The 22698-nt window shown below is 46.4% G+C and overlaps 1 protein-coding gene across 7 annotated transcripts in view; it reads left to right on the top strand.

The window, feature by feature from the left end:
- The window catches only part of ADD3 (adducin 3), a 326180-nt gene that overhangs the window by 206825 nt on the left and 96657 nt on the right, over positions 1–22698 (top strand). For all 7 annotated transcript variants that reach the window (XM_085603444.1, XM_085603437.1, XM_085603440.1 and 4 more), the window contains one exon: positions 22049–22200. In XM_085603444.1, coding sequence (XP_085459570.1) covers positions 22049–22200 — 152 coding nt within the window. The remainder of the gene's footprint in view (positions 1–22048; positions 22201–22698) is intronic.

Here is a 22698-nt window from a genome sequence, read left to right as displayed (position 1 = left end):
TTGTTTTGAGTCCTTCTTGTACACCATTGTCTATGGTTTCTCCTTGTTCTTCTGCTCTTATCCTGGCCTCGTGGAACATTGCCGGTCTTCGAAGCAAAGTAATCATTGAGGACTGGTCTGCCTGGGTAATTTCCCACGATATCCTGGCTTTTCAGGAAACGTGGGCTGTTGATCCCATCTACTATCCCGGGTACGTGAATTTTCATAAGGGGGCTTCCAGTAGCCTGAGGGGTCGTCCCTCAGGTGGTCTCTGTATTTGGGTTAGGCAAACCCTGAAGTACAGTCTTACAGAAATGGCCATTGATAACCCCGATCTACAGATCATTTCCCTGCATTGCAATGAAGAACCTCTAACCCTGATAATAAATGTATACAACAGGGGTCTTCCCGGAGGACGTGGCACAAATACTTTCTTACAACTGGACGGGTTTTTGGACACCGTTGACCCTTGTACCAATGTTGTAATAGTAGGAGACTTAAACTGTTGCTTTGAGCCGATGTACCTTGACTGTGATTCTTTGACCTTGAAAGTTGATACTATTCTGAATATCCCCCCCCCTTGATCTTCCACCCATCAGGCGATGGACTGAATCCGCTGTCCAGTGGATGAGTCTATGTATGGAACGTGGTTTTAGGGCAGCCAACGGACGAACTCCTTCTGATTTGATCGGTAAGGCGACATTCTCCGATGGTCGAGGTCGTAGTAGCAGAATTGATTATGCTCTAATAAAAGTGTAGTTCTGGTCCTCTCTAAGCGATATGGTGGTCTGTGAGCGCCCAGAGAGTGACCACAATCCCCTAGTTTTGACACTTCTACTCTCTCCCCACTATAGAAGCGCACAATCTGAGATAATGACTGCCAAAGTCCTTTTAACTAATAATCTACGGAGAGTGCGCTGGGAAAAGGTTGCCCTCGATAGCGTAACACTCTCTGAGATCAGCCTCAAAGTTTCCACCACGTTGGAAGACCTACAGTCCCTTCGGTATCACGATGACATTGTTGGCAAATCTACAAATATTCACTTAAACTTATTTTCTGACCTTAAGTCCCTCTTTTCCAAACCCTGTAAGGTCACGACACTTTCCATCCCCAAACCAAGCTCTTGGTACAATAAAAACTGCCGGGAGTCCTATAGTAAATTGAAATTGGCTATTAACACCAAGAATCAGGCCATTATCAGATCAGCGAGGAAAGTTTATACCAAGGCCAAAGTCCAGACGAAACGTGATTGGGACTATGATCACTGGAGTGACCTCTTGACAGCAAGTAAACAAAGGAATCTAACCCTGTTTTGGCATACTCTGAAGTGGGGTAACGCACCTAGCACACAGGTCCCCTCCAACAACGTTTCCCCGGATAACTGGGTATCTCATTATGAATCCCAGTTTTCAGATATTAACCTGGCTGTTACGCTAGTTCCCCCACCAAGTTTGGACTCGACCATTCCCTCTAATTTTAAATTCGATAATGCAGAGGTTAAGACGGCATTATTGAAGGTACCCAGTGGCAAGGCACCAGGAATCGATTGTGTCCCCGCGGATCTTTTTAAATCCGACCTTTGCAATTGGGTGCCCTACATTGCTTTTTTGGCAAATGCCATAGCTAATGGGGCTGCCATTCCCGAATCTTGGAAGGGCGCCGAGATTCTGCCCATTTTCAAAAAAGGTGACCGCTCTTGTCCGGGGAACTACCGCCCAATAAGCCTTATTGACTCAGTTCAAAAAATTGTTGCAAGAATGATCCTGGCTAGGATCCAGTCCTGGGTCGAGCAGGAAGAAATCATCTCGCCTCTACAGGCAGGCTTTAGATCTTGCATTAGTACCATAGATCAGGCATTCAAATTCCAACTGATTGTCTGGAAAACGGTTAATCTTTGTGGTGGTACATTTTATGCAGCTTTTGTAGATCTTCGGTCTGCATTTGACCTAGTCAATAGGACCAAACTTTGGGGGGAATTAGCGGTGCTTGGGATGCCCTTGGATCTTCTAAATATCATCATTAGGTTACACGAAAATAATTTTGCTCAAGTTTTTTTTTTTTTTATGTTTCCAAAACCTTTATTCAGCATGAACACGAGATACACAGCCCCACGCCTACAACCATCCCGTGGCCGGCGGCTTGGCACAAAACTGAAAGTGAACGTGAACACAGCTGCCTGCCTACAACCCTCAGGGGGCCGGCTGCGGCATAGGAAATAATGAAAGACAGTATAACATCACGAAAGACCATATCCCATCACCAACTGAACATTCTGCAGTGAATGATCTTCCCACAGGAATATGCCTAGTGGTAGCGAGGCAAACTATAGTCACGTGCAGTGGCCTTCACACCTCTCATCCCAGCATAGTGCCCGGCAAAGGAACAGGAGGAGCTCCACCCCGGGCGAAACAACAATAGAGGACATCCATCCCAACCCCCGTCGACCCAACTCCCGCTCCTGTCCCGTCAGCTGGGTCGATGTCGTAGAAGTAGTGTCCTAGAAGACTAGGGGTTAAGTGATCAGAGAGGTTTGTTACGGCTGTGGGTGCGCTAATAGATATGTCTGAAGGGGTCCCCAGATGTCAGTCGGTCTAGATGCGGAGGGCAGGAGTTCTGCATATCGAAGTAAAGTATCTTGACAGTGTATCATGTCCCTGATCCAGTCCTTAAACTTAGGAGCTCTGCCCCTCCCCCATCTACAGGCTATCAGTCTTTTTGCCATGAGAAGGGCGACTGTGGCAAATCTACGGACCGGTATTTTTATAGTTTTTGTGTAGCCCAGGAGTGCCTGCGTCGGGGAAGGTGACAATGGAACATCTATCATTTCCGAAAGACCGGAGTACACTTTTTGCCAATAGTTGGCTATTTCCCGGCACCCCCATGCCATGTGAAGGAAGTCCGCCGCTGGAGCACTACAGCGCCAGCAGAGATCCCCCTCCCTGAGGCCCACCCTATGCATATGAGCCGGAGTACAATAGAGCCTATGTAAGAACCTATAATGGATTACCCTGAACCTACTGCTAGAGGAGATTTGGTCGGTTTGTAAGCAACAATAGCTCCAGATGTCATCATCTATGGGCAGGCCCAGCTCCTCTTCCCATTTGGTGCGTGCCCTGCAAGGCAAGGAATCTGGTGTAGTACGTAGAGTGATATAGGAGAGGGACTGCGTGTGCCGGAGTGTTAGCCTTGAGTAAACGATGCAGGGGCTCCAGCGTGGGTGGCTCATCAGGAAATTCCCCCGTCAATGCTCGAATACCACTACGAAGCCTGATATATAAGAATGTGTCCATGGGAGTAGGAGCACGGTCGGCGGACATGTGCGACCAGGAGCGGAAGCGTCCGTCCTGATAGAGGTCCCCCCATGTCTTAATGTGGAATTTAGCCATAAAGTTCTTAAACAATTGTTCCTGCAAAAGTGGCAGCTGGGGATGATATGCTAGGGGAAGTAGTGGAGAATATAGCAGCGCAGCGCGGGCTATCTTCGCAATGTATCTCCACGCTAGAATGGAACTCGAGACCGTGGTGCGGTATACCGCTCGCGTCTCTGGTGTACTCAATATTGCTCCCTCCAGTGGGATAGGATTGACCAGCCAGTGTTCCACAGCCGTCTGTGGTAGGAAGGGAGTGGGGCGAATCCAATGATAAACGTAGTGAGCTTGTGCACTATAATAGTACATCTCAAAGTCCGGCAAGTCGAAACCGCCCTGCGCGAACGGGCGGGTCAATACCTCCCAACGAAGACGCGGCTTCTTCCCTCCCCAGACCAGACGGATAAGCTCAGACCTCAGAAGTTGAAAAAAGGATTTGCCTGGGTAATATGGGATATTCTGAAAAAGATAAAGGATCTTCGGAAGAACCACCATCTTGATGAGGGAAGAGCGGCCTGCAAAAGAGAGGGGTAGCGTGATCCATCTGGTCACGCAGGCTTGGACATGATCAAACGTGCGGCCATAGTTCATCCGCATCAGCTCCTCGCGGTCACGAGAGAGAAGTATGCCCAAATATCGAACCTCATCCATGTCCCATCGTAGGGGGTAGTCCAGAGGGAACGGTTGGGCGGCCGCAGTCAGCGGAAATATAGTGGATTTCCCCCAGTTGATATGGATACCAGACATACCCGCGAAGCGAATAAACTCCCGGAGGATGGGATTTAGGTTCGTAGCAGTGTGGAAATATGGATTTTTCTGGTCAGTTATGTCCCCTATCTTGGACCCCAACGGTTCTATGTGCATGTTACAAGTACATGTATGTTCCCTCCAGTTCCAGTTATGAAGACGCAAATACATGTGCGTCCACCGTTAACATGTCCTCTTTCAGATCCGCCATGAATGGGCCGGATATTCCATTCCTAAGTACGAAAGGCCACCGGCTTTATATGGTTCACTTATGCCATTTTTACAGTCCAGGCAAGTAGGCCCTGATTCTGTCATCAAGCTTTTCTTGCTTTCTGCCTCTGAAGCTCCAGTCTGAGCCTGCATCTGTGACCATGAACTTTGTCTCATTCCCTGCGCGGCTCTCGAAGCCTGACATCAGCCTGTTGCCTGCCAAGAAACTGTATTTCACCTTCGAAATTATCTGCTCCGCTCCCTGCCCAATGCATTCCTGTCTAGTAGTTTAAGTAAACATTCTTCCAGCTACCAAGCAAGGGCCCGGTTTCTCTGTCTTTATGCAAGTAATTCAGAGCCCTGTTACTATGGAAGATTCCTGCCCTCGCATCTAGTGTAGACACTTAGACGCTTGTACACGCACTAACAGTCAGTATAGTCAGTATAGAATAAGATTCTACTCTAAGAGACCTCTCTTTTGGATAACATAGTTCTTTAAACATAGGATGTTAGATATGATTTGGGATTAGGTTGACTTGACCCTCCAGACATCTGTCGCCACATGTAGAGCTAAATGTCAAGTCCCCTTCACCCCCTAGTTGCACGTCAATCATACGTCATGCTGCTGTGCGCGCATTTCTGCCAAGTATTTCTGCTGACATTGCGAAATTATTTCATAGGTCCACCCATATGTGACATCACAAACAATGACGTTTCCTTGTTACTCCCAATTACGCCTCCTTCAGCTACGCATGTGAAATGTTATCTTTGCTATCAATTGTTACGCCTCTTGCATTTGCCTCACTGTAATGCCTATTGTATAAAAGTGATTAATTGTCAATAATGTATGTACTTCACTTCCTGAACCTTCGTGGTGATGGAACTTGGAGCAACCGATTCGAATCGTCCATTGGAATAAAGCCCATTCCGAACCTCTAATACCACGGATTCTGCCTCTTATTTACTGAGCTATTTTTATTATGTTTCTGTATCAAATTAAGTCCCGGTAATTAAATTATTTACCACATGAATGGCGCCCGAATAGGGACACTTTCTCATCTCACGCGCCGGCGGTGCGTTGCAGGCCCGGTCTCCTGCCACAGCTGGACGGACAACAACGCGTACCAGCAGGATTTCCTGTATCTCCCTCCGGTCAAGCGGGGGCGACTGAGGCTGCGATCAACACCCAGACGAGGCGGTGAGAAGTGCGAAGTATCCCGACCAGAGCCTAGCTGAGAGAGCAAGATCCGAGGTATACAGAGGCCCACCAGGTTTCCGAAGCTCAGAAGTGTCCGAAGTTGTCGAGTCGAGTCCAGTCCGGTCCAGTTCAGTTCAGTTTCGTTCCGAGGCCTTCCGTTCCGAGCTACCCGGTGAGTACCATTACTGGGGAGGCGTTCTGGCGTGCACATAAGTTGTGCCGGTCCAGACGGGTTTGGGTACACAAATCCGGTCTGCACTGTTTCAGCAGTGTATCTGTACTGTTTAGCAGTATATCTAGTATATCAAGTATATAAATTCAGAATAATCCAGATAATGCCGAGTATTATGTTTAGTGATTAAGTTTTCCTTAGATCGTTATCATCATTGTTTGCTCATTTAAATGTTAAATGTTAAATGTGTTAATACGTTCTGCATATTGTGGTATGAATGACTGTTCATTATCGTGTTTATTGTATTAAGTTTGTTCAAGATCAAGTATCAGATCAGTTCCCAAAATGCCGCTCTTTTCGAAATTAAGACAGATCACAACTAGAAAAGGGGTACTCGAAGAAGCTGTTCCTATTCCTCCTAGGGACACTCCAGGGTACTTCATGTATCATAAACATGGCCTAGACGCCATATTATTTCTTGATTTATGGGTAGACTACACTAAGGAATTACCAGAAAGTCAGAGGTGGCCCGCAGCTGGGACCTGGGATGCAGATTGCATCGTGAAAGTAGAGGAAGAATTATGGAAAAAGAAAGCTAGACAATCACAGAAAGACACCATTGAATTATGGCGTAAAGAATCGTATAGACGTACAGAAAAAGCACGTAGACAGGAAGAGAAGAGTAAAGAGAATTCAAATGAAGTCCGAGAAAATCTATTAATTGAAGAAGGTACACGAGTGAAATCAGAACAAGTAGACAGACAAAGAAATGCCCTTATGAAGGGTATGTATCCCCTTCTGGCCGAGGGATTACCTAAGGCTACTGCGGGGATACCAAAAGACTTGCCACCCCCATTATTTCCAATAAAAGTCCATCCCAAGGGGCATCCTAGAACCGCAGAAGATGTTTTTCTTTCCTCATATTTAGATGACGCAGCTCCCGAGTATGCTAACCTCGCCCCGCATAGACCGTTGGCCGGGGAGGTTCAACGCCAAGATCCTGTATCTGTATCTCTACAGCACCAAATCCTGACACAAGTTCCGGCAAGCACATCTGTTTCCACATCTGTTCCTACAGCTACTTCTATAGCTGTGCCCACACCTATAGTTGCTGTATCGCGTTCAACGAATCCTTTCACGCCCGATACCCCAGACGGGGCTACCGGAGGTGCTACCAATATTTTTTCTACGCCACCCAGAATAAATAAACTTACCTTTCAAGAATCAGCACATCCACGTACCCCCAAACTCATAAATGCCCGCACGCTTAAGGAACTTCTTGTAGATTGTAGATATGACCCTGTGCCCGGCAAAGAGGACGAAATGATCATGGCATCATTACGTATCCGACGAGCCGCGGTGTATTTAGGGAAGTTACCAGGAATGACTATGCATCTAGATAATATATATCATTTTGTCCAAACAGGGCGAGATTCTGAATGTATTAACAGAGCTATGGAATACCAGAAAGTGGAGATACAGGGGGAACTGTTACGTTTCCTCATAAATTGTGTGATCAGAAATCAAGACCGACCGGGGGTAGACCCGGAAGCAATGCAAATTCTTACTAGATGGAGCCAGAATATATCAGAAGGGAGACATGATAAGCAAAAATGTATAATAGCCATGTGCAGAAAGATCCGTAAAGAAATAGAACGCCTACACGAAGAGAGATTAGCGGTAGACCAGTTTGAACAAAACGAGGAGGAGGAAGGATCAGGACTGCCCACAGGGCAGTCAGAAACCATAGCCTATGTAGGTAGAGGAAGATCTTGTAATAGTACTAGATGTTTCACTGATCCGATACGTCCGATATGTCCAGATAATAACAGGAATTTCCAAACACCTATAATAAATATAAGGTCCCCCGAGCATTCGTTCCAAGCCGCTGACAAATTACTGCGAGAACGAAGGGGTTATCATTTTCTCGATTCTATGGATGAACAAGAATTAGCCAGGTCAGCCGTTCATTGGGTTGACAGTCCCGGAAAGTATGATGATGATACCGTAGCCCACACATTTTTGAATCTCACCCCAGATGAACAGCGTTTAGCTGGGATTTATATGATTCAACAACTTCTTATACTATATAAAAGCCAACATTCAGATCCTGGTCCCTTACCTGATATATTGACTGAATTACTCACGAATAGATGGAGAGGTTCAGGTACTAAGCTAATTAAAGAAATACTAGAATCAAGAAAGCAGTACATTCTTTTTGTATGTCCAGAACATGTCTCACTGCCCATCAAGGAAAGACCGATGTATTACATGGACAGACAGAATCCCTTACGAGAAGTACACCCAATAAAGGGCGAGGACAATCAGTTTAAACGTGTATTTGTATATACGCCCATATCGAAAATAGAATTGTTAGAAATGAAGAAAGTGGTACCCAGTCATGACAAAGATCCAGCGGGTTTCCACCGAGAAATTAAAGACATGTTACTCATGGGAGAGTATACCTATCCCGACATTATGACAATATTAAAGGTATTGATGCCTGCTGGCATTTATGAAAAACTCAAGGAAAAAGAGTGGGAGGTGGGAGACCAAAAGATAGACTGGACAGCATTAGAAAATGAAGAAAAGGCCCGAGGTCCAGGTTCGGGGCTTGGGGACAAAACTAAAGCACTACCAGGTTTACTAGTACAAGTACTGCCACGTTTATTAACTACGAAAAAGGAAGACTGGGGTGCAATCTCAGCCTGTAAACAAAAGCAAGATGAAGACACTAGTGATTTCTATGCACGATTTGAAAAATGTTTTGGTATAAATAGTGGCATAAAAGCAAGTAGCGATTCATACCCACATCTGTTTGTGACAAAATTAGTTGAAAATTCCTTGCCCCAAGTGAAGAATAGAGTATTAAAATTCGAGAGTACCTGGCAAGGTAACACCCCATCACAAATGTTACAAATGTTACAGTATCATCACAATAGAATTAGAGAGGAACAAGATCATGAACAAAGACGCATGAAAGACACGAAAATGAAAATGCTAGTCTCCCAGACAGTTCCAGCTGAAGGACATAAAAAGGGCACGACACATTCCGGTGATTCAGCAGGACCTGTAAAAGGGACATGCAACTACTGTAAACAACCAGGTCATTATATACACGATTGCCCAGTCCTGAAGCGTAATATCGCCACAGGTATTACAAAAGAAAGACCACGGCCACTTAGACAGGATCAGAATGAACAAGGAGCCCCGCAGCATGCACAGTCCATGCCAGCTCCACAACAGTCTATACAGTTTGTGCCAGCTGCACCAGCACTGCCTGTTGCTGCCACACAAACCACAACACGACAGCTGTACCAGACCGCACAGTACGACTATCCTGATTATCAACGATACGCATGAACCAGCCTAGAGAGGGAAGTTGACTTACCCCTTATCGAGGTTCCTGTAGACCAAGAAGGACCTTATGTACATAGTGAATTATTAGGCCAAGATAGAAAATTTTTACTCGATACAGGGGCAAGTCGAACAACCATAAAACGTAGTGAAGTTCCAGGGGCACCCCTCTCAGGCTCACAGAATATTTCCCTTGGTTTTTCAGGAAAACCTATTGTGAATGAAGTATCACAGCCTCTTCCACTTACGATAGGACCCTTGACCAGAACTACAGATTTATTGCTTACTAAATCATGTCCAGAAAACTTGTTAGGTATAAAAACACTGAAAGCTCTAGGAGCTATAATATGTTGTTCTCCGGAAGGAGTAAGATTGTTTTTACGTGATTTCAAAGGTCACTATGTGTCTCGAGACATGGATCCCCGACTGCAGACTTTACCTACACATCTATGGGCACAAGGCCCTACTGATGTTGGTTGCATGAATATTACACCATATCGAGTTACACTAAAGGCAGGAGTGGTACTACCACGAATGCGACAATACAAGTTACCACCAGATGCTGTAGTGGCTTTACTACAAATCATTGACGAGCTCATTGCCCAAGGAGTGGTTGTAGAAACAGACTCCAATGTATGCAATTCACCGATAATTCCGATTCTTAAACGAACAGATCCAAAGGCCCCGCCAGTATATCGATTGGTTATTGATCTGCGCGAATTAAACAAGTGCATTGTGCCACAATTCCCTGTGGTCCCAGATATCTCGTCATTACTGACAGCTATTGATTCTGAAGCAACATTCTTTACTGTAATTGATCTCAAAAATGCCTTTTTCAGCGTCCCTATAGATCCGGAAAGCCAATACTTGTTCGGATTTAGTTTAAATGGACGTAGCTTTAAATTCTCACGCGCACCTCAAGGATTTACAGAAAGCCCCAGCATCTATAGCCAAGCACTGAAACGAGAACTCGACAGTATCCACATGCCAGTAAACACTGCCCTGCTTCAATATGTCGATGATCTGCTGATCACCGCTAGAAGCGAACCTGAATGTGAAAAAGCATCACTGACAGTTTTACAATTTCTAGCCGAAAAGGGGCACAAGGTGTCCCCTTCTAAGCTGCAATTCTGTGTCCAGCGAGTTGTTTATCTTGGACACTCGCTGTCCAAGGAGGGAAGGCAGCTTACACCCGACCGCATTCAGTTAATAGCTAACATGCCAATACCCAAGACACAAAAGGAGGTGCGGGCTTTTATAGGCCTCACTTCATATTGTAGGCAGTGGATCCCTCAGTATGCATTTTTAGCAAAACCACTCATTCAGTTGACAACACAGGAGGCAGCCACATCGACTGTTCTCCCTTGGACTCAGGAACATACACAAGCTTTTGAAAGCTTAAAGAAAGCCTTATGTCAAGCACCGGTTTTAGCAACACCATGTTACAATAAACAGTTTACACTCTTTGTTACAGAACGCGAAGGTACTGCCTTGTCAGTACTCACACAGGAACAGGCAGGATCCCACAAGCCATGTGCTTATTTTTCTAGTACATTAGATCCCGTAGCTCAGGCTTTGCCTGCATGCCTGAAATCGGTGGCAGCGACAGCTTTAGCAATCAGACAAAGCGATGCCATAGTGTTAGGACATACATTGACAGTACAAGTACCACATGCAGTAGAGGTTCTCGTGAATCGAACGCAAACACAACACTTAACTATAGCGCGACTTACAGGGTATGAATTAACATTGTTCCAGCCACATATAGAAATCAGACGTTGTAACACATTGAATCCTGCCACACTTTTACCCGTAATTGGAACAGACCCACTAGCTCATGACTGTATTGACGTTATTACAATCACGACGAAACCCAGACAAGACTTGACAGATGTCCCATTGTCAGACCCAGACCTGACGTTGTATGTAGATGGTTCATGTATGAGAACAAGTACAGGAGAGTTAGTGGCCGCTTACGCAGTCACAACAGATACTGAAATCATTGAAACAAACTGCATAAATACCTTGTCCGCTCAAGCCGCAGAGCTCGTCGCTCTGACACAAGCCTGTATTCAAGCCACAAATAAAAGAGTCAACATATACACTGATTCACGTTATGCATTCGGAGTTGTACATGACTTCGGCGTGCTGTGGCGAGAAAGAGGTTATTTAACTTCTCACGGTGCCCACATTCAGCACGGACCCCTCATTCATGCCTTATTAGATGCAATACATCTACCCACTGCAATATCAATTATGAAATGTAAAGCTCATACGAAAGTTACTGATATCATTTCTCAAGGCAATGATCTAGCTGACAGAACAGCTAAACAGACGGCTCAAACTCAAACATCCGACATGACAAAGACAATAGTCCCGACGCCAACACATTGTATGACGATTAAAGATCCCGCTCTTGATGTAATTGACATACAGACGCATGCTACACCAGACGAAATAAAGAAATGGACTGAATTAGGAGGGATTCAAACGGACCAAGGATGGATGACAAAGGAAAAATCTGTGTGGTTCCTTCCTGATTCAATGGTCCAAGTTATTATTAACACTATACATAGTCCAGCGCATCTAGGAGAAAAAGCTATGCTAGACAGCATTCAACACATTTGGTTCAATAAACATTTACGAGCAGCAGCTAAACAAAAAGTTCGTACCTGTATGATCTGTTGCCAGTTCAACCCAGGAAAAAGCGTTCCCGTAGAGCAGTGTGGATTTCAGCCTCCTGATCACCCTTTTGAAATCCTTCAGATGGATTATATCCAGATGGAACGATGTCGAGGATTCAAATATGTTCTCGTAGTTGTCTGTGCTCTGTCCCGTTGGACAGAGGCATACCCGGTTTCCGATTACACTGCCCCGACTACTGCCAAACAGTTAGTTCGAGAATTCTTCCCACGATACGGTTTACCACGTGCTGTCTACTCAGATAACGGCCAGCCGTTCTCATCCGAACTAATGAAACACGTTTCGCTTTTGTTAGGTTATCAGTGGAAATTCCACTGTGTCCGACACCCCGAGGCAGCAGGTCTCGTAGAAAGACATAATCAGATCCTGAAAATCAGATTGTCCAAAATATGCAGAGAGAAAGGTGTCGACTGGGTAGTAGCCTTACCAGTTGCACTCTTTTACATAAGAATGGTAGCACACTCTCGAACAGGGCTATCCCCGTATGAGGTGATCTTTGGCAGACCACCAAATATGTGGGGGACGCCTATACCACGTAAAATAACTGATATTGACTGTAATATGCTGACAGATTATTTGGCTTCCTTGATGTCTGCACTACAATCTTGTCGTTCACAGGTAGCTGCAGCCTTTCCTGACAACACTGAGGTGAAACCCCATGACGTAATTCCAGGGGATCTCGTTTTAGTGAGGAACTTTGATCGAAAGACTCAGCTGGATCCTAGGTGGAAGTCGCCGCAATTGGTCCTGCTCACCACAAGGACAGCCGTGAAGATCGAGGGCAGAAAAGGCTGGATACATTCAAGTCATATCAAGAAATTTCATGGACTACCATCGGACGTAAACACCACACCCCGTGTGTCTTCACAAATTGACTCAAAACTTCCTTTTGTTGAAACCAGTAGTCACGAACAATATAAACTAAAACTCAGATCTAACCGGTCGGGAAATTTGATTGTTTAAGTCCTCTCCAAGGTGAAGCGGTTGAATTTGTCCCTGACATGTATCCCTTAGATCTGAATAGAGAAAACACCCGAAAAATGTTGAAACGACATACATACTGTAAATCACTGCGTAGTCATTGCACAGTGACGTTATTAATCTTGTTTTTCTTAAGTCTTTTAATAATTACTGCAAGTATATTGTTGCACATATATTTTCCTATTTCTAGACATGTTTATAATGTTACTGCTGAACATTCTTTTAGTGAATTACCTCCGCATGAGTTGTCTTATAGATTTGCGCTGCGCAATAATACGTTTATTAGTATGTTACATCATTCCCATCAGGTTAGCAATGCTACAAATTGTTGGATATGTGGCCGACTCCCTCCCTATCAGAATTATAAAGGAATTCTACCTCTTTTTCCATACCCATTCACACACAACGGCTCCTGTGGAGCATGGTTTAGTTTAATTAATCCCCTAGATTCAAATTCTGCAGTTTATCAAGACAACTGGGTATGGGGAAATTTGAACTTAGTTTTACTTAAAGTCTGCTACCCTAACAAGGAGGGACTTCCCAAGAGAACAGGAACTGATCTAGAAAATGAAGTATATGGATTAGGTAATTTTACGCTTAATCTTATGATCCTAAATGTCGAATCCGAAGCTACTCCAATTTTGCCCGCTATGTCAATATTTTCAGTAAAAGGTGAATTATGTGTAAGAAAGAATGGTTCCATACATATGGGCCATAGTAGATGCACCACTGTAATAGAATTCAGTGATCAAGGCAAGTCGACATTTAGAGCTTCCCGCCATTCCTATTTCATATGTGGTCAGACGGCATATGTACGCCTACCTCTAGATTGGGATGGTACCTGCTACATTGGATTTCTTTTGCCACCTGTTTTTCTAGCTCCTCCTGATTATCACAGAAATACTCATTTAGTACACAATAGAGAAAGGAGAGATCTCCCAATAGTCGATTACACTGAAACAGCATGGGAAAAATACACAGATTTCAATAAAGGTCTCTTTCCCTATATAGGTACCGTTACTAATAGTAAGTTGATACGTAGATTAACTAGAACCCTTGAAGCAGTAGTGAACGAAACTATTTCCGCCTTAGGCAATTTAACAGAAGAACAGTCTGCTATGCGGATTGTTGTGCTTCAAAATCGTCTTGTCCTTGACGTCATCCTGGCCGATAGGGGCGGAGCCTGTAGGGTCATCGGATCAAGTTGCTGCGTATTCATACCAGAAAATTCGCCATCTGTATATAAAGCTATAACTCGCCTTCATAAGATTGTGAGCCAGATACACCAGAATCCAGGCACTTGGACTTGGTCCGGGTGGTTTTGGAGCGTGTTATCAGCCTGGGGATGGAGAGTTCTATCATTCCTAGGTATTGGCCTTCTTATACTATTCAGTTGCTGCTTATGCCTGCAATGTGGACCAGCGATTTGTGGTCTGTGTGCCACTTCGTGTATTCCACATCAAGATTTTCATTCAAGATCCCAGAAGAAAAAAGAAGAACAAATGATGCTATATGAACAGATCAATGGATTGATGAAGATTGATATCTCTTGACGGGCAAGTAGGGGACAAGGAGGGAATGTGGAAATATGGATTTTTCTGGTCAGTTATGTCCCCTATCTTGGACCCCAACGGTTCTATGTGCATGTTACAAGTACATGTATGTTCCCTCCAGTTCCAGTTATGAAGACGCAAATACATGTGCGTCCACCGTTAACATGTCCTCTTTCAGATCCGCCATGAATGGGCCGGATATTCCATTCCTAAGTACGAAAGGCCACCGGCTTTATATGGTTCACTTATGCCATTTTTACAGTCCAGGCAAGTAGGCCCTGATTCTGTCATCAAGCTTTTCTTGCTTTCTGCCTCTGAAGCTCCAGTCTGAGCCTGCATCTGTGACCATGAACTTTGTCTCATTCCCTGCGCGGCTCTCGAAGCCTGACATCAGCCTGTTGCCTGCCAAGAAACTGTATTTCACCTTCGAAATTATCTGCTCCGCTCCCTGCCCAATGCATTCCTGTCTAGTAGTTTAAGTAAACATTCTTCCAGCTACCAAGCAAGGGCCCGGTTTCTCTGTCTTTATGCAAGTAATTCAGAGCCCTGTTACTATGGAAGATTCCTGCCCTCGCATCTAGTGTAGACACTTAGACGCTTGTACACGCACTAACAGTCAGTATAGTCAGTATAGAATAAGATTCTACTCTAAGAGACCTCTCTTTTGGATAACATAGTTCTTTAAACATAGGATGTTAGATATGATTTGGGATTAGGTTGACTTGACCCTCCAGACATCTGTCGCCACATGTAGAGCTAAATGTCAAGTCCCCTTCACCCCCTAGTTGCACGTCAATCATACGTCATGCTGCTGTGCGCGCATTTCTGCCAAGTATTTCTGCTGACATTGCGAAATTATTTCATAGGTCCACCCATATGTGACATCACAAACAATGACGTTTCCTTGTTACTCCCAATTACGCCTCCTTCAGCTACGCATGTGAAATGTTATCTTTGCTATCAATTGTTACGCCTCTTGCATTTGCCTCACTGTAATGCCTATTGTATAAAAGTGATTAATTATCAATAATGTATGTACTTCACTTCCTGAACCTTCGTGGTGATGGAACTTGGAGCAACCGATTCGAATCGTCCATTGGAATAAAGCCCATTCCGAACCTCTAATACCACGGATTCTGCCTCTTATTTACTGAGCTATTTTTATTATGTTTCTGTATCAAATTAAGTCCCGGTAATTAAATTATTTACCACAGCAGGGTCACGAATGTAGAGCGTGATGTCATCCGCATATAGGGAGATGAGCACCTCTCGCTGAAGACAACACAGAGCCTTATCTCGGTGGTGTTGCCGGAGCCGGGCAGCCAGCGGTTCCATCGCCACTGCAAACAGCGGGGATAAGGGGCACCCCTGACTGGTACCACGCGACACCCCAAAGGCTTCCGATATGCGCCCATTCACCCCCACCCTCGCAACCGGTCGGTCATAGAGGATATCAATCCAGCGCGTGAAACCCCGGGCATCCCCATGTTACGCAAGATACAATTAAGATAGTCCCATTCCAGGGAGTCAAAGGCCTTGGTGGCGTCCAAAAAGACCGCCACCAACGGCAATTCCGGGTCCACATTGTGCATGATGGAAAATAGCGTCCTGAGATTATTGGAGGTGGCCCTGCCAGGGACGAAGCCCGCCTGATCCGATAACACCAAGCCTCCCAACAACAACTGTAAACGATTAGCAAGTATTTTAGTCAAGATTTTGGCGTCAGTTAATTAAAGAAAGCGGGCGGTAGGAGTCACAGAATTGAGGTGGCTTCCCCGGTTTTAATAAGGAGGTAATCAGTGCCTCTTGCATAGATGGAGGGAGTGTGCCCGACCCGTGTGCCTCCAGAAAGACCCCCTGGAGTACCGGAGCCAAGATGTCTATGTATGCCTTGTAAAAATCCATGGGTAACCCGTCCAGACCCGGGGCCTTCCCTGGTGCCATCTGATTAATCGCATCTCTAACCTCCTCCAGGCCTATCGATTCCGCCAGAAACTCCCGCTGACGGTCTGAAAGCCAGCCCAGCGTGAGCTCCTTCAGGTAATCGTCCAGATCTAATGCACCGACTCTGGTAGTAGAGTAAAGTGTGGAATAGTGTGAAGTGAAAGCCTCCAAAATCGAGTGTGTGTCACGTATAGGAGTTCCATCCTCCCCCTCCAGCTCCAACACGAAATTAGAGCCCCTCAGGGGGCGGACCGCTCCCGCCAAAGATCTACCGGGTCTTTCCCCATCCCCGTATGTACGAGGCTTGAAATATTTGCCCCGGAAATTGACCTCTGTCAGCGGTGGCCATGTAGTCCGATAGTGCCTCGCGGTATTTTGCCTGTGCATTTGTATTGTCGGCGTAGTCTGGGCTAGTCTCCAAGGCGTGGAGTGTGGACTCTAATGTATGTAGCGTGTTGCGTAAGGCTTTCAACACCCCGGAGCCCTTAGAGATGCAGAACCCCCGTATTGTGACCTTGAGCGCTTCCCATAAGGTGGCCACTCGGTCCACTGACCCCTTGTTAAGGGACAGGAAGTCTTCTAGTTCTTGAGATAATTCAGCACGGAACAGGTCATCAAGTAAGATATTTGGCTGGAGTCGCCACGTGGGGGGATCTACCTAGAATGTCCTGTAAACGGAACTTGGCCAGTACCGGGGAGTGGTCAGAGAACGTTCGGCCGACATGCTGCACATCCACCAGGGAAGGGGCCAAGGCTCTATTTACCATAAGGTAGTCCAGTCTGGCCCATGTGGCATATGCATTATTCCAGTGCGTGCCCTCCAGGGAAATCGGGTGTAAGTGACGCCAGGTATCCACGACATCCTGAGTGTCGCATATGCCCCTCAGATATCTATGTGTGGTAGTATAGTGGTGTATAGAGGGGTTGGATCGATCCATAGCGGGGTCTAAGACAGCGTTGAAATCCCCCCCCCCCCCCCCCAGATGAGATGTGTGGATCCCACCTCCCGGTTCTTGTTCCAGAGAGTAATGAAGCTGCTAGGGTTATCGCAGTTGGGTCCATAAGAGCAGGCTAGGGAGATAGTCTCGGTACCCATCCTGCCCCATGCTAGACAATATCGACCCTCTCGGTCTGTTGCAGTACCCAGGGGGACATAGGGAACGCCTCTTTTTACCAGAATAGTAGTGCCTCTTGCATAGGAGGAGTAGGGCGCATGAATCGAGTGAGCAGCCCATCTGGCAGCGAAGGTGCTCCCGCGGAGGGGGTCCATATGAGTCTCTTGCAGAAAGACAACCTGGACATTCAACCTGTCTAAGGCACCCAAAATTCGTCGTCGCTTTCTCGGGTCCCCCAGTCCCCTGACATTCCAGGTAATAGCAGTGAGCAGCCCCCCCCCTCCCCGCTCAGTGTGTGTGGCGTGGGTCGCGTTCACTAAAAGAGGCAGTACAGGTGAAGAGGCCCTTTAGGCAGCAATTCCACAGGTTCAGTTGTCTACAAAGGGCGGCATACTGTGTTACTTCAAAAAATATGTGTGCAACGCTCATGCTGAAAAAAAAGAACAAACCCAGAACATACCCTCGAGAACCCACCCACCCACCCACCCCGACATCCCAATCACGTCTGGCATCACCCCCACCCCTTACAATCCTACAATGTCCTAACATTTACTGATTGGGGAACACCCAAAAGGGGGACACTAGGGGTCCAGACCCGCCATCCCACTCCCCCGATATCGCACCCGCTATCCCCCGGAGCCAAGGTCCAGCGGTAACGCGGGAAGGGGGAGGTCGGTGCCAGGGCGCATTTAAATGTAAACCTCATCGAGGAACCAACTAAACCAGCAAGGCCTAACAAGTGGTGGCTCAATAGTAGAGGGCGAAGATACATAGGTGTTTGCGTGACCAGCACTAAGCCTCAACAGAAAAGCATAGGAAGAGCAAGGCCAACCCTGGGAGTATCATTAATGTAACATGTTAACAGCTGGAAATACCAACTCAGTCAATGGCAGAGGTGGGGGATCGGGAACCAGCCCTTTCTAATGAGGATCGGGTTGGTTCGGAAGATGTTTTGCAGTCCTTCAGGAAGAGTTCAACTTGGGACGGATCCTGAAATACATGGGGTCTGCCAAGGTGGACCACCCGCAGCCGGGCCGGGTATAACATAGAATATTGAAGTCCTTTTTGCTGCAGTCGTTTCTTGACCGGTCCAAATTTGCGACGGGAAGAATGACAGTGTGGTATTGTCATAGAGGACAGGTTGCTTTTCCCTGGCCAGTCGGAGCAAAGTGTCCCGATCTCTGTAATTGAGGAAGCGGATTACTACAGGCCGCGGGGGCACACCTGGCACGGGCGGGGGCCCAAAGTGCGGTGGGCCCGCTCCACCACCAGTTGTGGAGAGAATGCATCTGCGCCAAAGAGGTCAGACAGGAGTTTTTCAACGAAAAGTTCCATTTTCCCTACTGAGGTAGACTCCGCCAGACCAATAAGGCGTACGTTGTTGCGACGCGATCTCGCCTCCAAGTCCTCGTTCTTGTCGGCGATGACTTTCAACAGTCTCTCCATTTGCGAGACCTTGGAGGTGGTGACCGATGCCCCATCCTCCAGCTCCGAAATCCGCTGCTCCGCCTCCTTGGCCCGTTCTTCCTGCTGGTCTAGTCTGTGCACTACGGAGTCGAGACGACGAGACATGCCATCAATCTTAGAATCTATGGAAGTGAGGCTGGCCTGCATGTTCAAAAGGAGCGCCTTCCAGTCCACCTCTTCAGCGTCGCCCCCCTCAGGCTCTCCATCTCCCGGCGGTGAGGCCCTGGGTTTCTTCTTCTGGGACTCGAATGGGAGCCGGGACTGCTTAGCATCAGTCTTCCCCATTATGTCAGGCGACGACCGAGCCCTCAGTCCTGGTAGCCAACAGGGAGCAGACTCAGTATGACAGTCAATGGCTGGGTGCGTGCGGCCGTGTAGGAACCGGGCAGCACGTCAAATATTTCTCAGCAGGATTCACATCTGATGGCCGCCAAGCGGGGAGCCCATAAATATGCAGCAAGATGGAAGGATGTCAGCACAATGTGACAGCGTCAGGGGCCCCCGCCAGGAGGAAGGCCCCGGCCTTCGCCGACAGTACTAGCCGGGCACCCCTCCAACCGACCACCAGCTCGAGCCGACCGCCAGCGTATGCAGCAACCCCCTCCGCGGTCAGCGCTGCGACTCGTAATCCACTAGGGTCGCCGCGGCAGGGGAGGGCCCCACGCAGGGGGCCGGCAGCGCCGTTCCCCAGCAAAGCGCCAGATGCCGTTCGCGACCACTGCCCCTCGTGAGGTCACCTCATTCCGCAACACCCCGTCCAGGTCCAGTACATATGGCAGGCACGACCTCACAGCAAGCTCCGAGGTGGGGGCAGTCACAACCAGGGCTCCACTGCAGCCACGGGGGGGGCAGGGCTACGCCGATCCCCACAAGTCAGTCTAGAATCGTCCCAGGGTGGTTTCTTAAGGATCTGACACCTCCCGCAAGGCCATAGCATGCCCCCGCCTTACCGGCTCTTCAGGTGGTCCACGAGGGTCAACAAGTACCCCCGGATGTGCGCCAGCTGCCGATCTCCTCCTCCGTTGTCGGCCGCGTTTCGTGGCCTAGCGCGCACGCTGGATCCCCGGTGCAGCGTGTGCGTGGCAGCCGGCCTCCGCTTTCCAGGCGAGTGGCAGCAGCAGCCGCAGGAAGTTTCGACGGTCGCCTCCGCCGAATCGTCGATCGGATTGATTCCAGAGTCACTATGGGCAGTCTCCGGACCCTGGCCCAACAGTCGAGCCTGTTAAAACTGTGGTTCCCCGATGCAGGATGGAATAGTGAAGCGTGGAAGCGCCCGGCCGGCGAGAGCCTCACAGGTGTGCGGCCATGTTGGTCCGGCGCCCTCTAGCGCCCCCAATTTTGCTCAAGTTCGTTGGGGGAATCAAGGGCAGGTTACTGAAAGATTCAATGTTAGTAGAGGTGTCAGACAAGGGTGCGTCCTTGCGCCCACCCTATTTTTATTATTCATTAATAGAGTTGTGCAATATTTTTCTAATACATCTACGGACGCCCCCACGCTGGGTGGTTCCAAAATACCCCTCCTCATGTTTGCGGACGACACCCTACTTTTATCCCAAACCCTGTCCGGGCTGCAGTCGGCTCTGAATGTATTTTCCAACTTCTGCTCTCATTACGACCTGCTAGTTAATATCTCTAAAACCAAATACATGGTTTTCAATAAAGGGAAACCTGTGAAAGGCCAGGTGTCTATGAATAATGACATATTGGAACGAACAAATGTCATGACTTATTTGGGTGTTGTTTTTGAAAATAAGTTGAATTGGAGGCCACAAATAGACGTACTCTCTCTTAAATTCGCCCAACTTTCGGGCTGCTTGGCTAAGGAACAAAAGCAATCCCAGACGAAAATGATAGGTCCTCCCATTAAAATCTATGATGTAAGGATCAATTCCGCGATCCTGTATGGCGCTGAACTCTGGGGTTTTGCCGATCTTTCTCCCTTGGTCAAAGCACAGTATAAATTTTTTAGAAAGATTACGGGCCTCCCCAGCTCCACCCCAGTGAAACCGCTTTTGTTGGATCTTGGATGTCACTCCCTTGACGACATTGCCAGGTTCAAACCACTGGCTTTTTGGAGGAGATTTTGGACGGTACCGGAATTAGGTCCTTATGCCAAGGCATTCCTGGATGTCCGCTCCATTCTGGGAGCTGGTAACATCTCCTGGTGCAAGCACATCAGATTATTACTGGAATCCATGGGTCTGGGAATCCTTTGGACTGACCCAGCTAACAACCCCTTTCCATCAAAAAAAACATTTTAAAGATCTTTATTGGTCAATGGTATCCCAAAAACACATCTCTTTAGTTCCTGCTGAGTCATTGTCAGGCAGGTTTTTTAAATATAAAACAGTCCCTGTTTTAGAAGATTATTGGGACACTATCACTAGGCCCAGAGATAGGAAACTCTATCACCAATTCAGGGTCGGTTCCCTACCTACCAAATCATTTACAAAAAAATGGAAGGCTGGGGCCTGCGACTCCTGTAGTTGGTGCTCAGACTGTGTTGACTCAGTTGGGCATATATTCTTTGCTTGCCCGGCATATGCTACACCTAGGGCCAAATGGCTCAAACCTATATGTCGTACTCTGGGAACTAGGCAGGGATTTGTTGCTCTTAGTATCCTGCGATTTGATACCGGTGAAAGTGTTGTAATCGCAGTGGCCACATTTCTAGGCTGGGTCTGGATAATTAGAAATAGGAGGCAACCGATTACCTGAGAGATGTTATGATTTTGATCTCCATCCATTGTGTTTCACTGTTCATGCTTTTTAAATACTTCTTTCGATTGTATTTTATCTTTTTTTTTTTTTTCTTGGTTGTAAATTGTCTTTTATGATGAAATTTTATCGAAATAAAGACCAAATGAAATAAATGTTATATATATATATATATATATATATATATATATATCTATATCTTCGCCACCGCTCATTGCCCAAGTTTCTGGTGCAGTCCAGGTACTTTTTTTTTTTTTTTTTTTTACCTGATACCTTGTCTGGTAACTGAGAAGTGTGGCCAGAAGAGAGCTTTAAGAGGCTGGTTGAGGATGCATGGGATAACTTTGATTGTTCCTGGTATACTTAAGCATTGCCTTACTCCCCAGCCGTTTTGTTTCCATATTCAGTTAGTGGAAGTGTGTGTTTTAGCTCAGAGTGCAAATGTATTAAATACGTTGTGTTCTTTTAATTTGAATTTACACCAATTGTTGTTTTATTACTTTTCTCTTACTTTTTTTATATGTATTTTCTTTAGGCTTGGGTGTAGTTACACCTATCAATGACCTCCATGCACTGCCAGAGTCCTGCTTGGTTAAAGGAGAAAAGCTAGCCCGTTGTAAACTTGCTAGCATGTACCGACTGGCTGACCTCTTTGGATGGGCACACTTCCCAAGCTCCTACATTACAGTGAGAAATGTTTTGTCAGATTGTGTTTTGCCCTGATTTGGTATACCAATTTCATTTACATTCTCTCCTCTGACAATGTGAACACTGTCAGTAACTTGAACATCCCTTCACTTCAATCAGCATGATGGGCACAATATTCTATATATTTTAATAATATTTTTCCTAGTTAGTCATTTATTGTAATCATGCCTTAATAGTTTTAGCCAAAAGTAAAAGTGAGTACCAATGTGTTTTTGATATTGGTGATAATTTTAAGGGCTTAGGAGCCATACAGGATAATTGATCGAAGATCCAACAATTGCAATTTTTAGTATCTTATAAATATGATTTCCTTAATTTATCAGAAATGAAGCGTTGAAATCACACAGCCCTTTGATACACCCACAAATATTTGTTCTCAAAATGTCTCTTGCTCTGTGGTTGAAGTTATCTAGAAATGTTGAGTTTATTAATCCCCCTTCAAACAGTGATATGCATCAATTATTTTTTAATGTTATT

This window comes from Triturus cristatus, chromosome 1_2, assembly GCF_964204655.1.
Source record: "Triturus cristatus chromosome 1_2, aTriCri1.1, whole genome shotgun sequence".
NCBI classification, from domain to species: Eukaryota; Metazoa; Chordata; class Amphibia; order Caudata; family Salamandridae; genus Triturus; species Triturus cristatus.
This window is presented reverse-complemented; position numbering and strand designations above follow the sequence as displayed.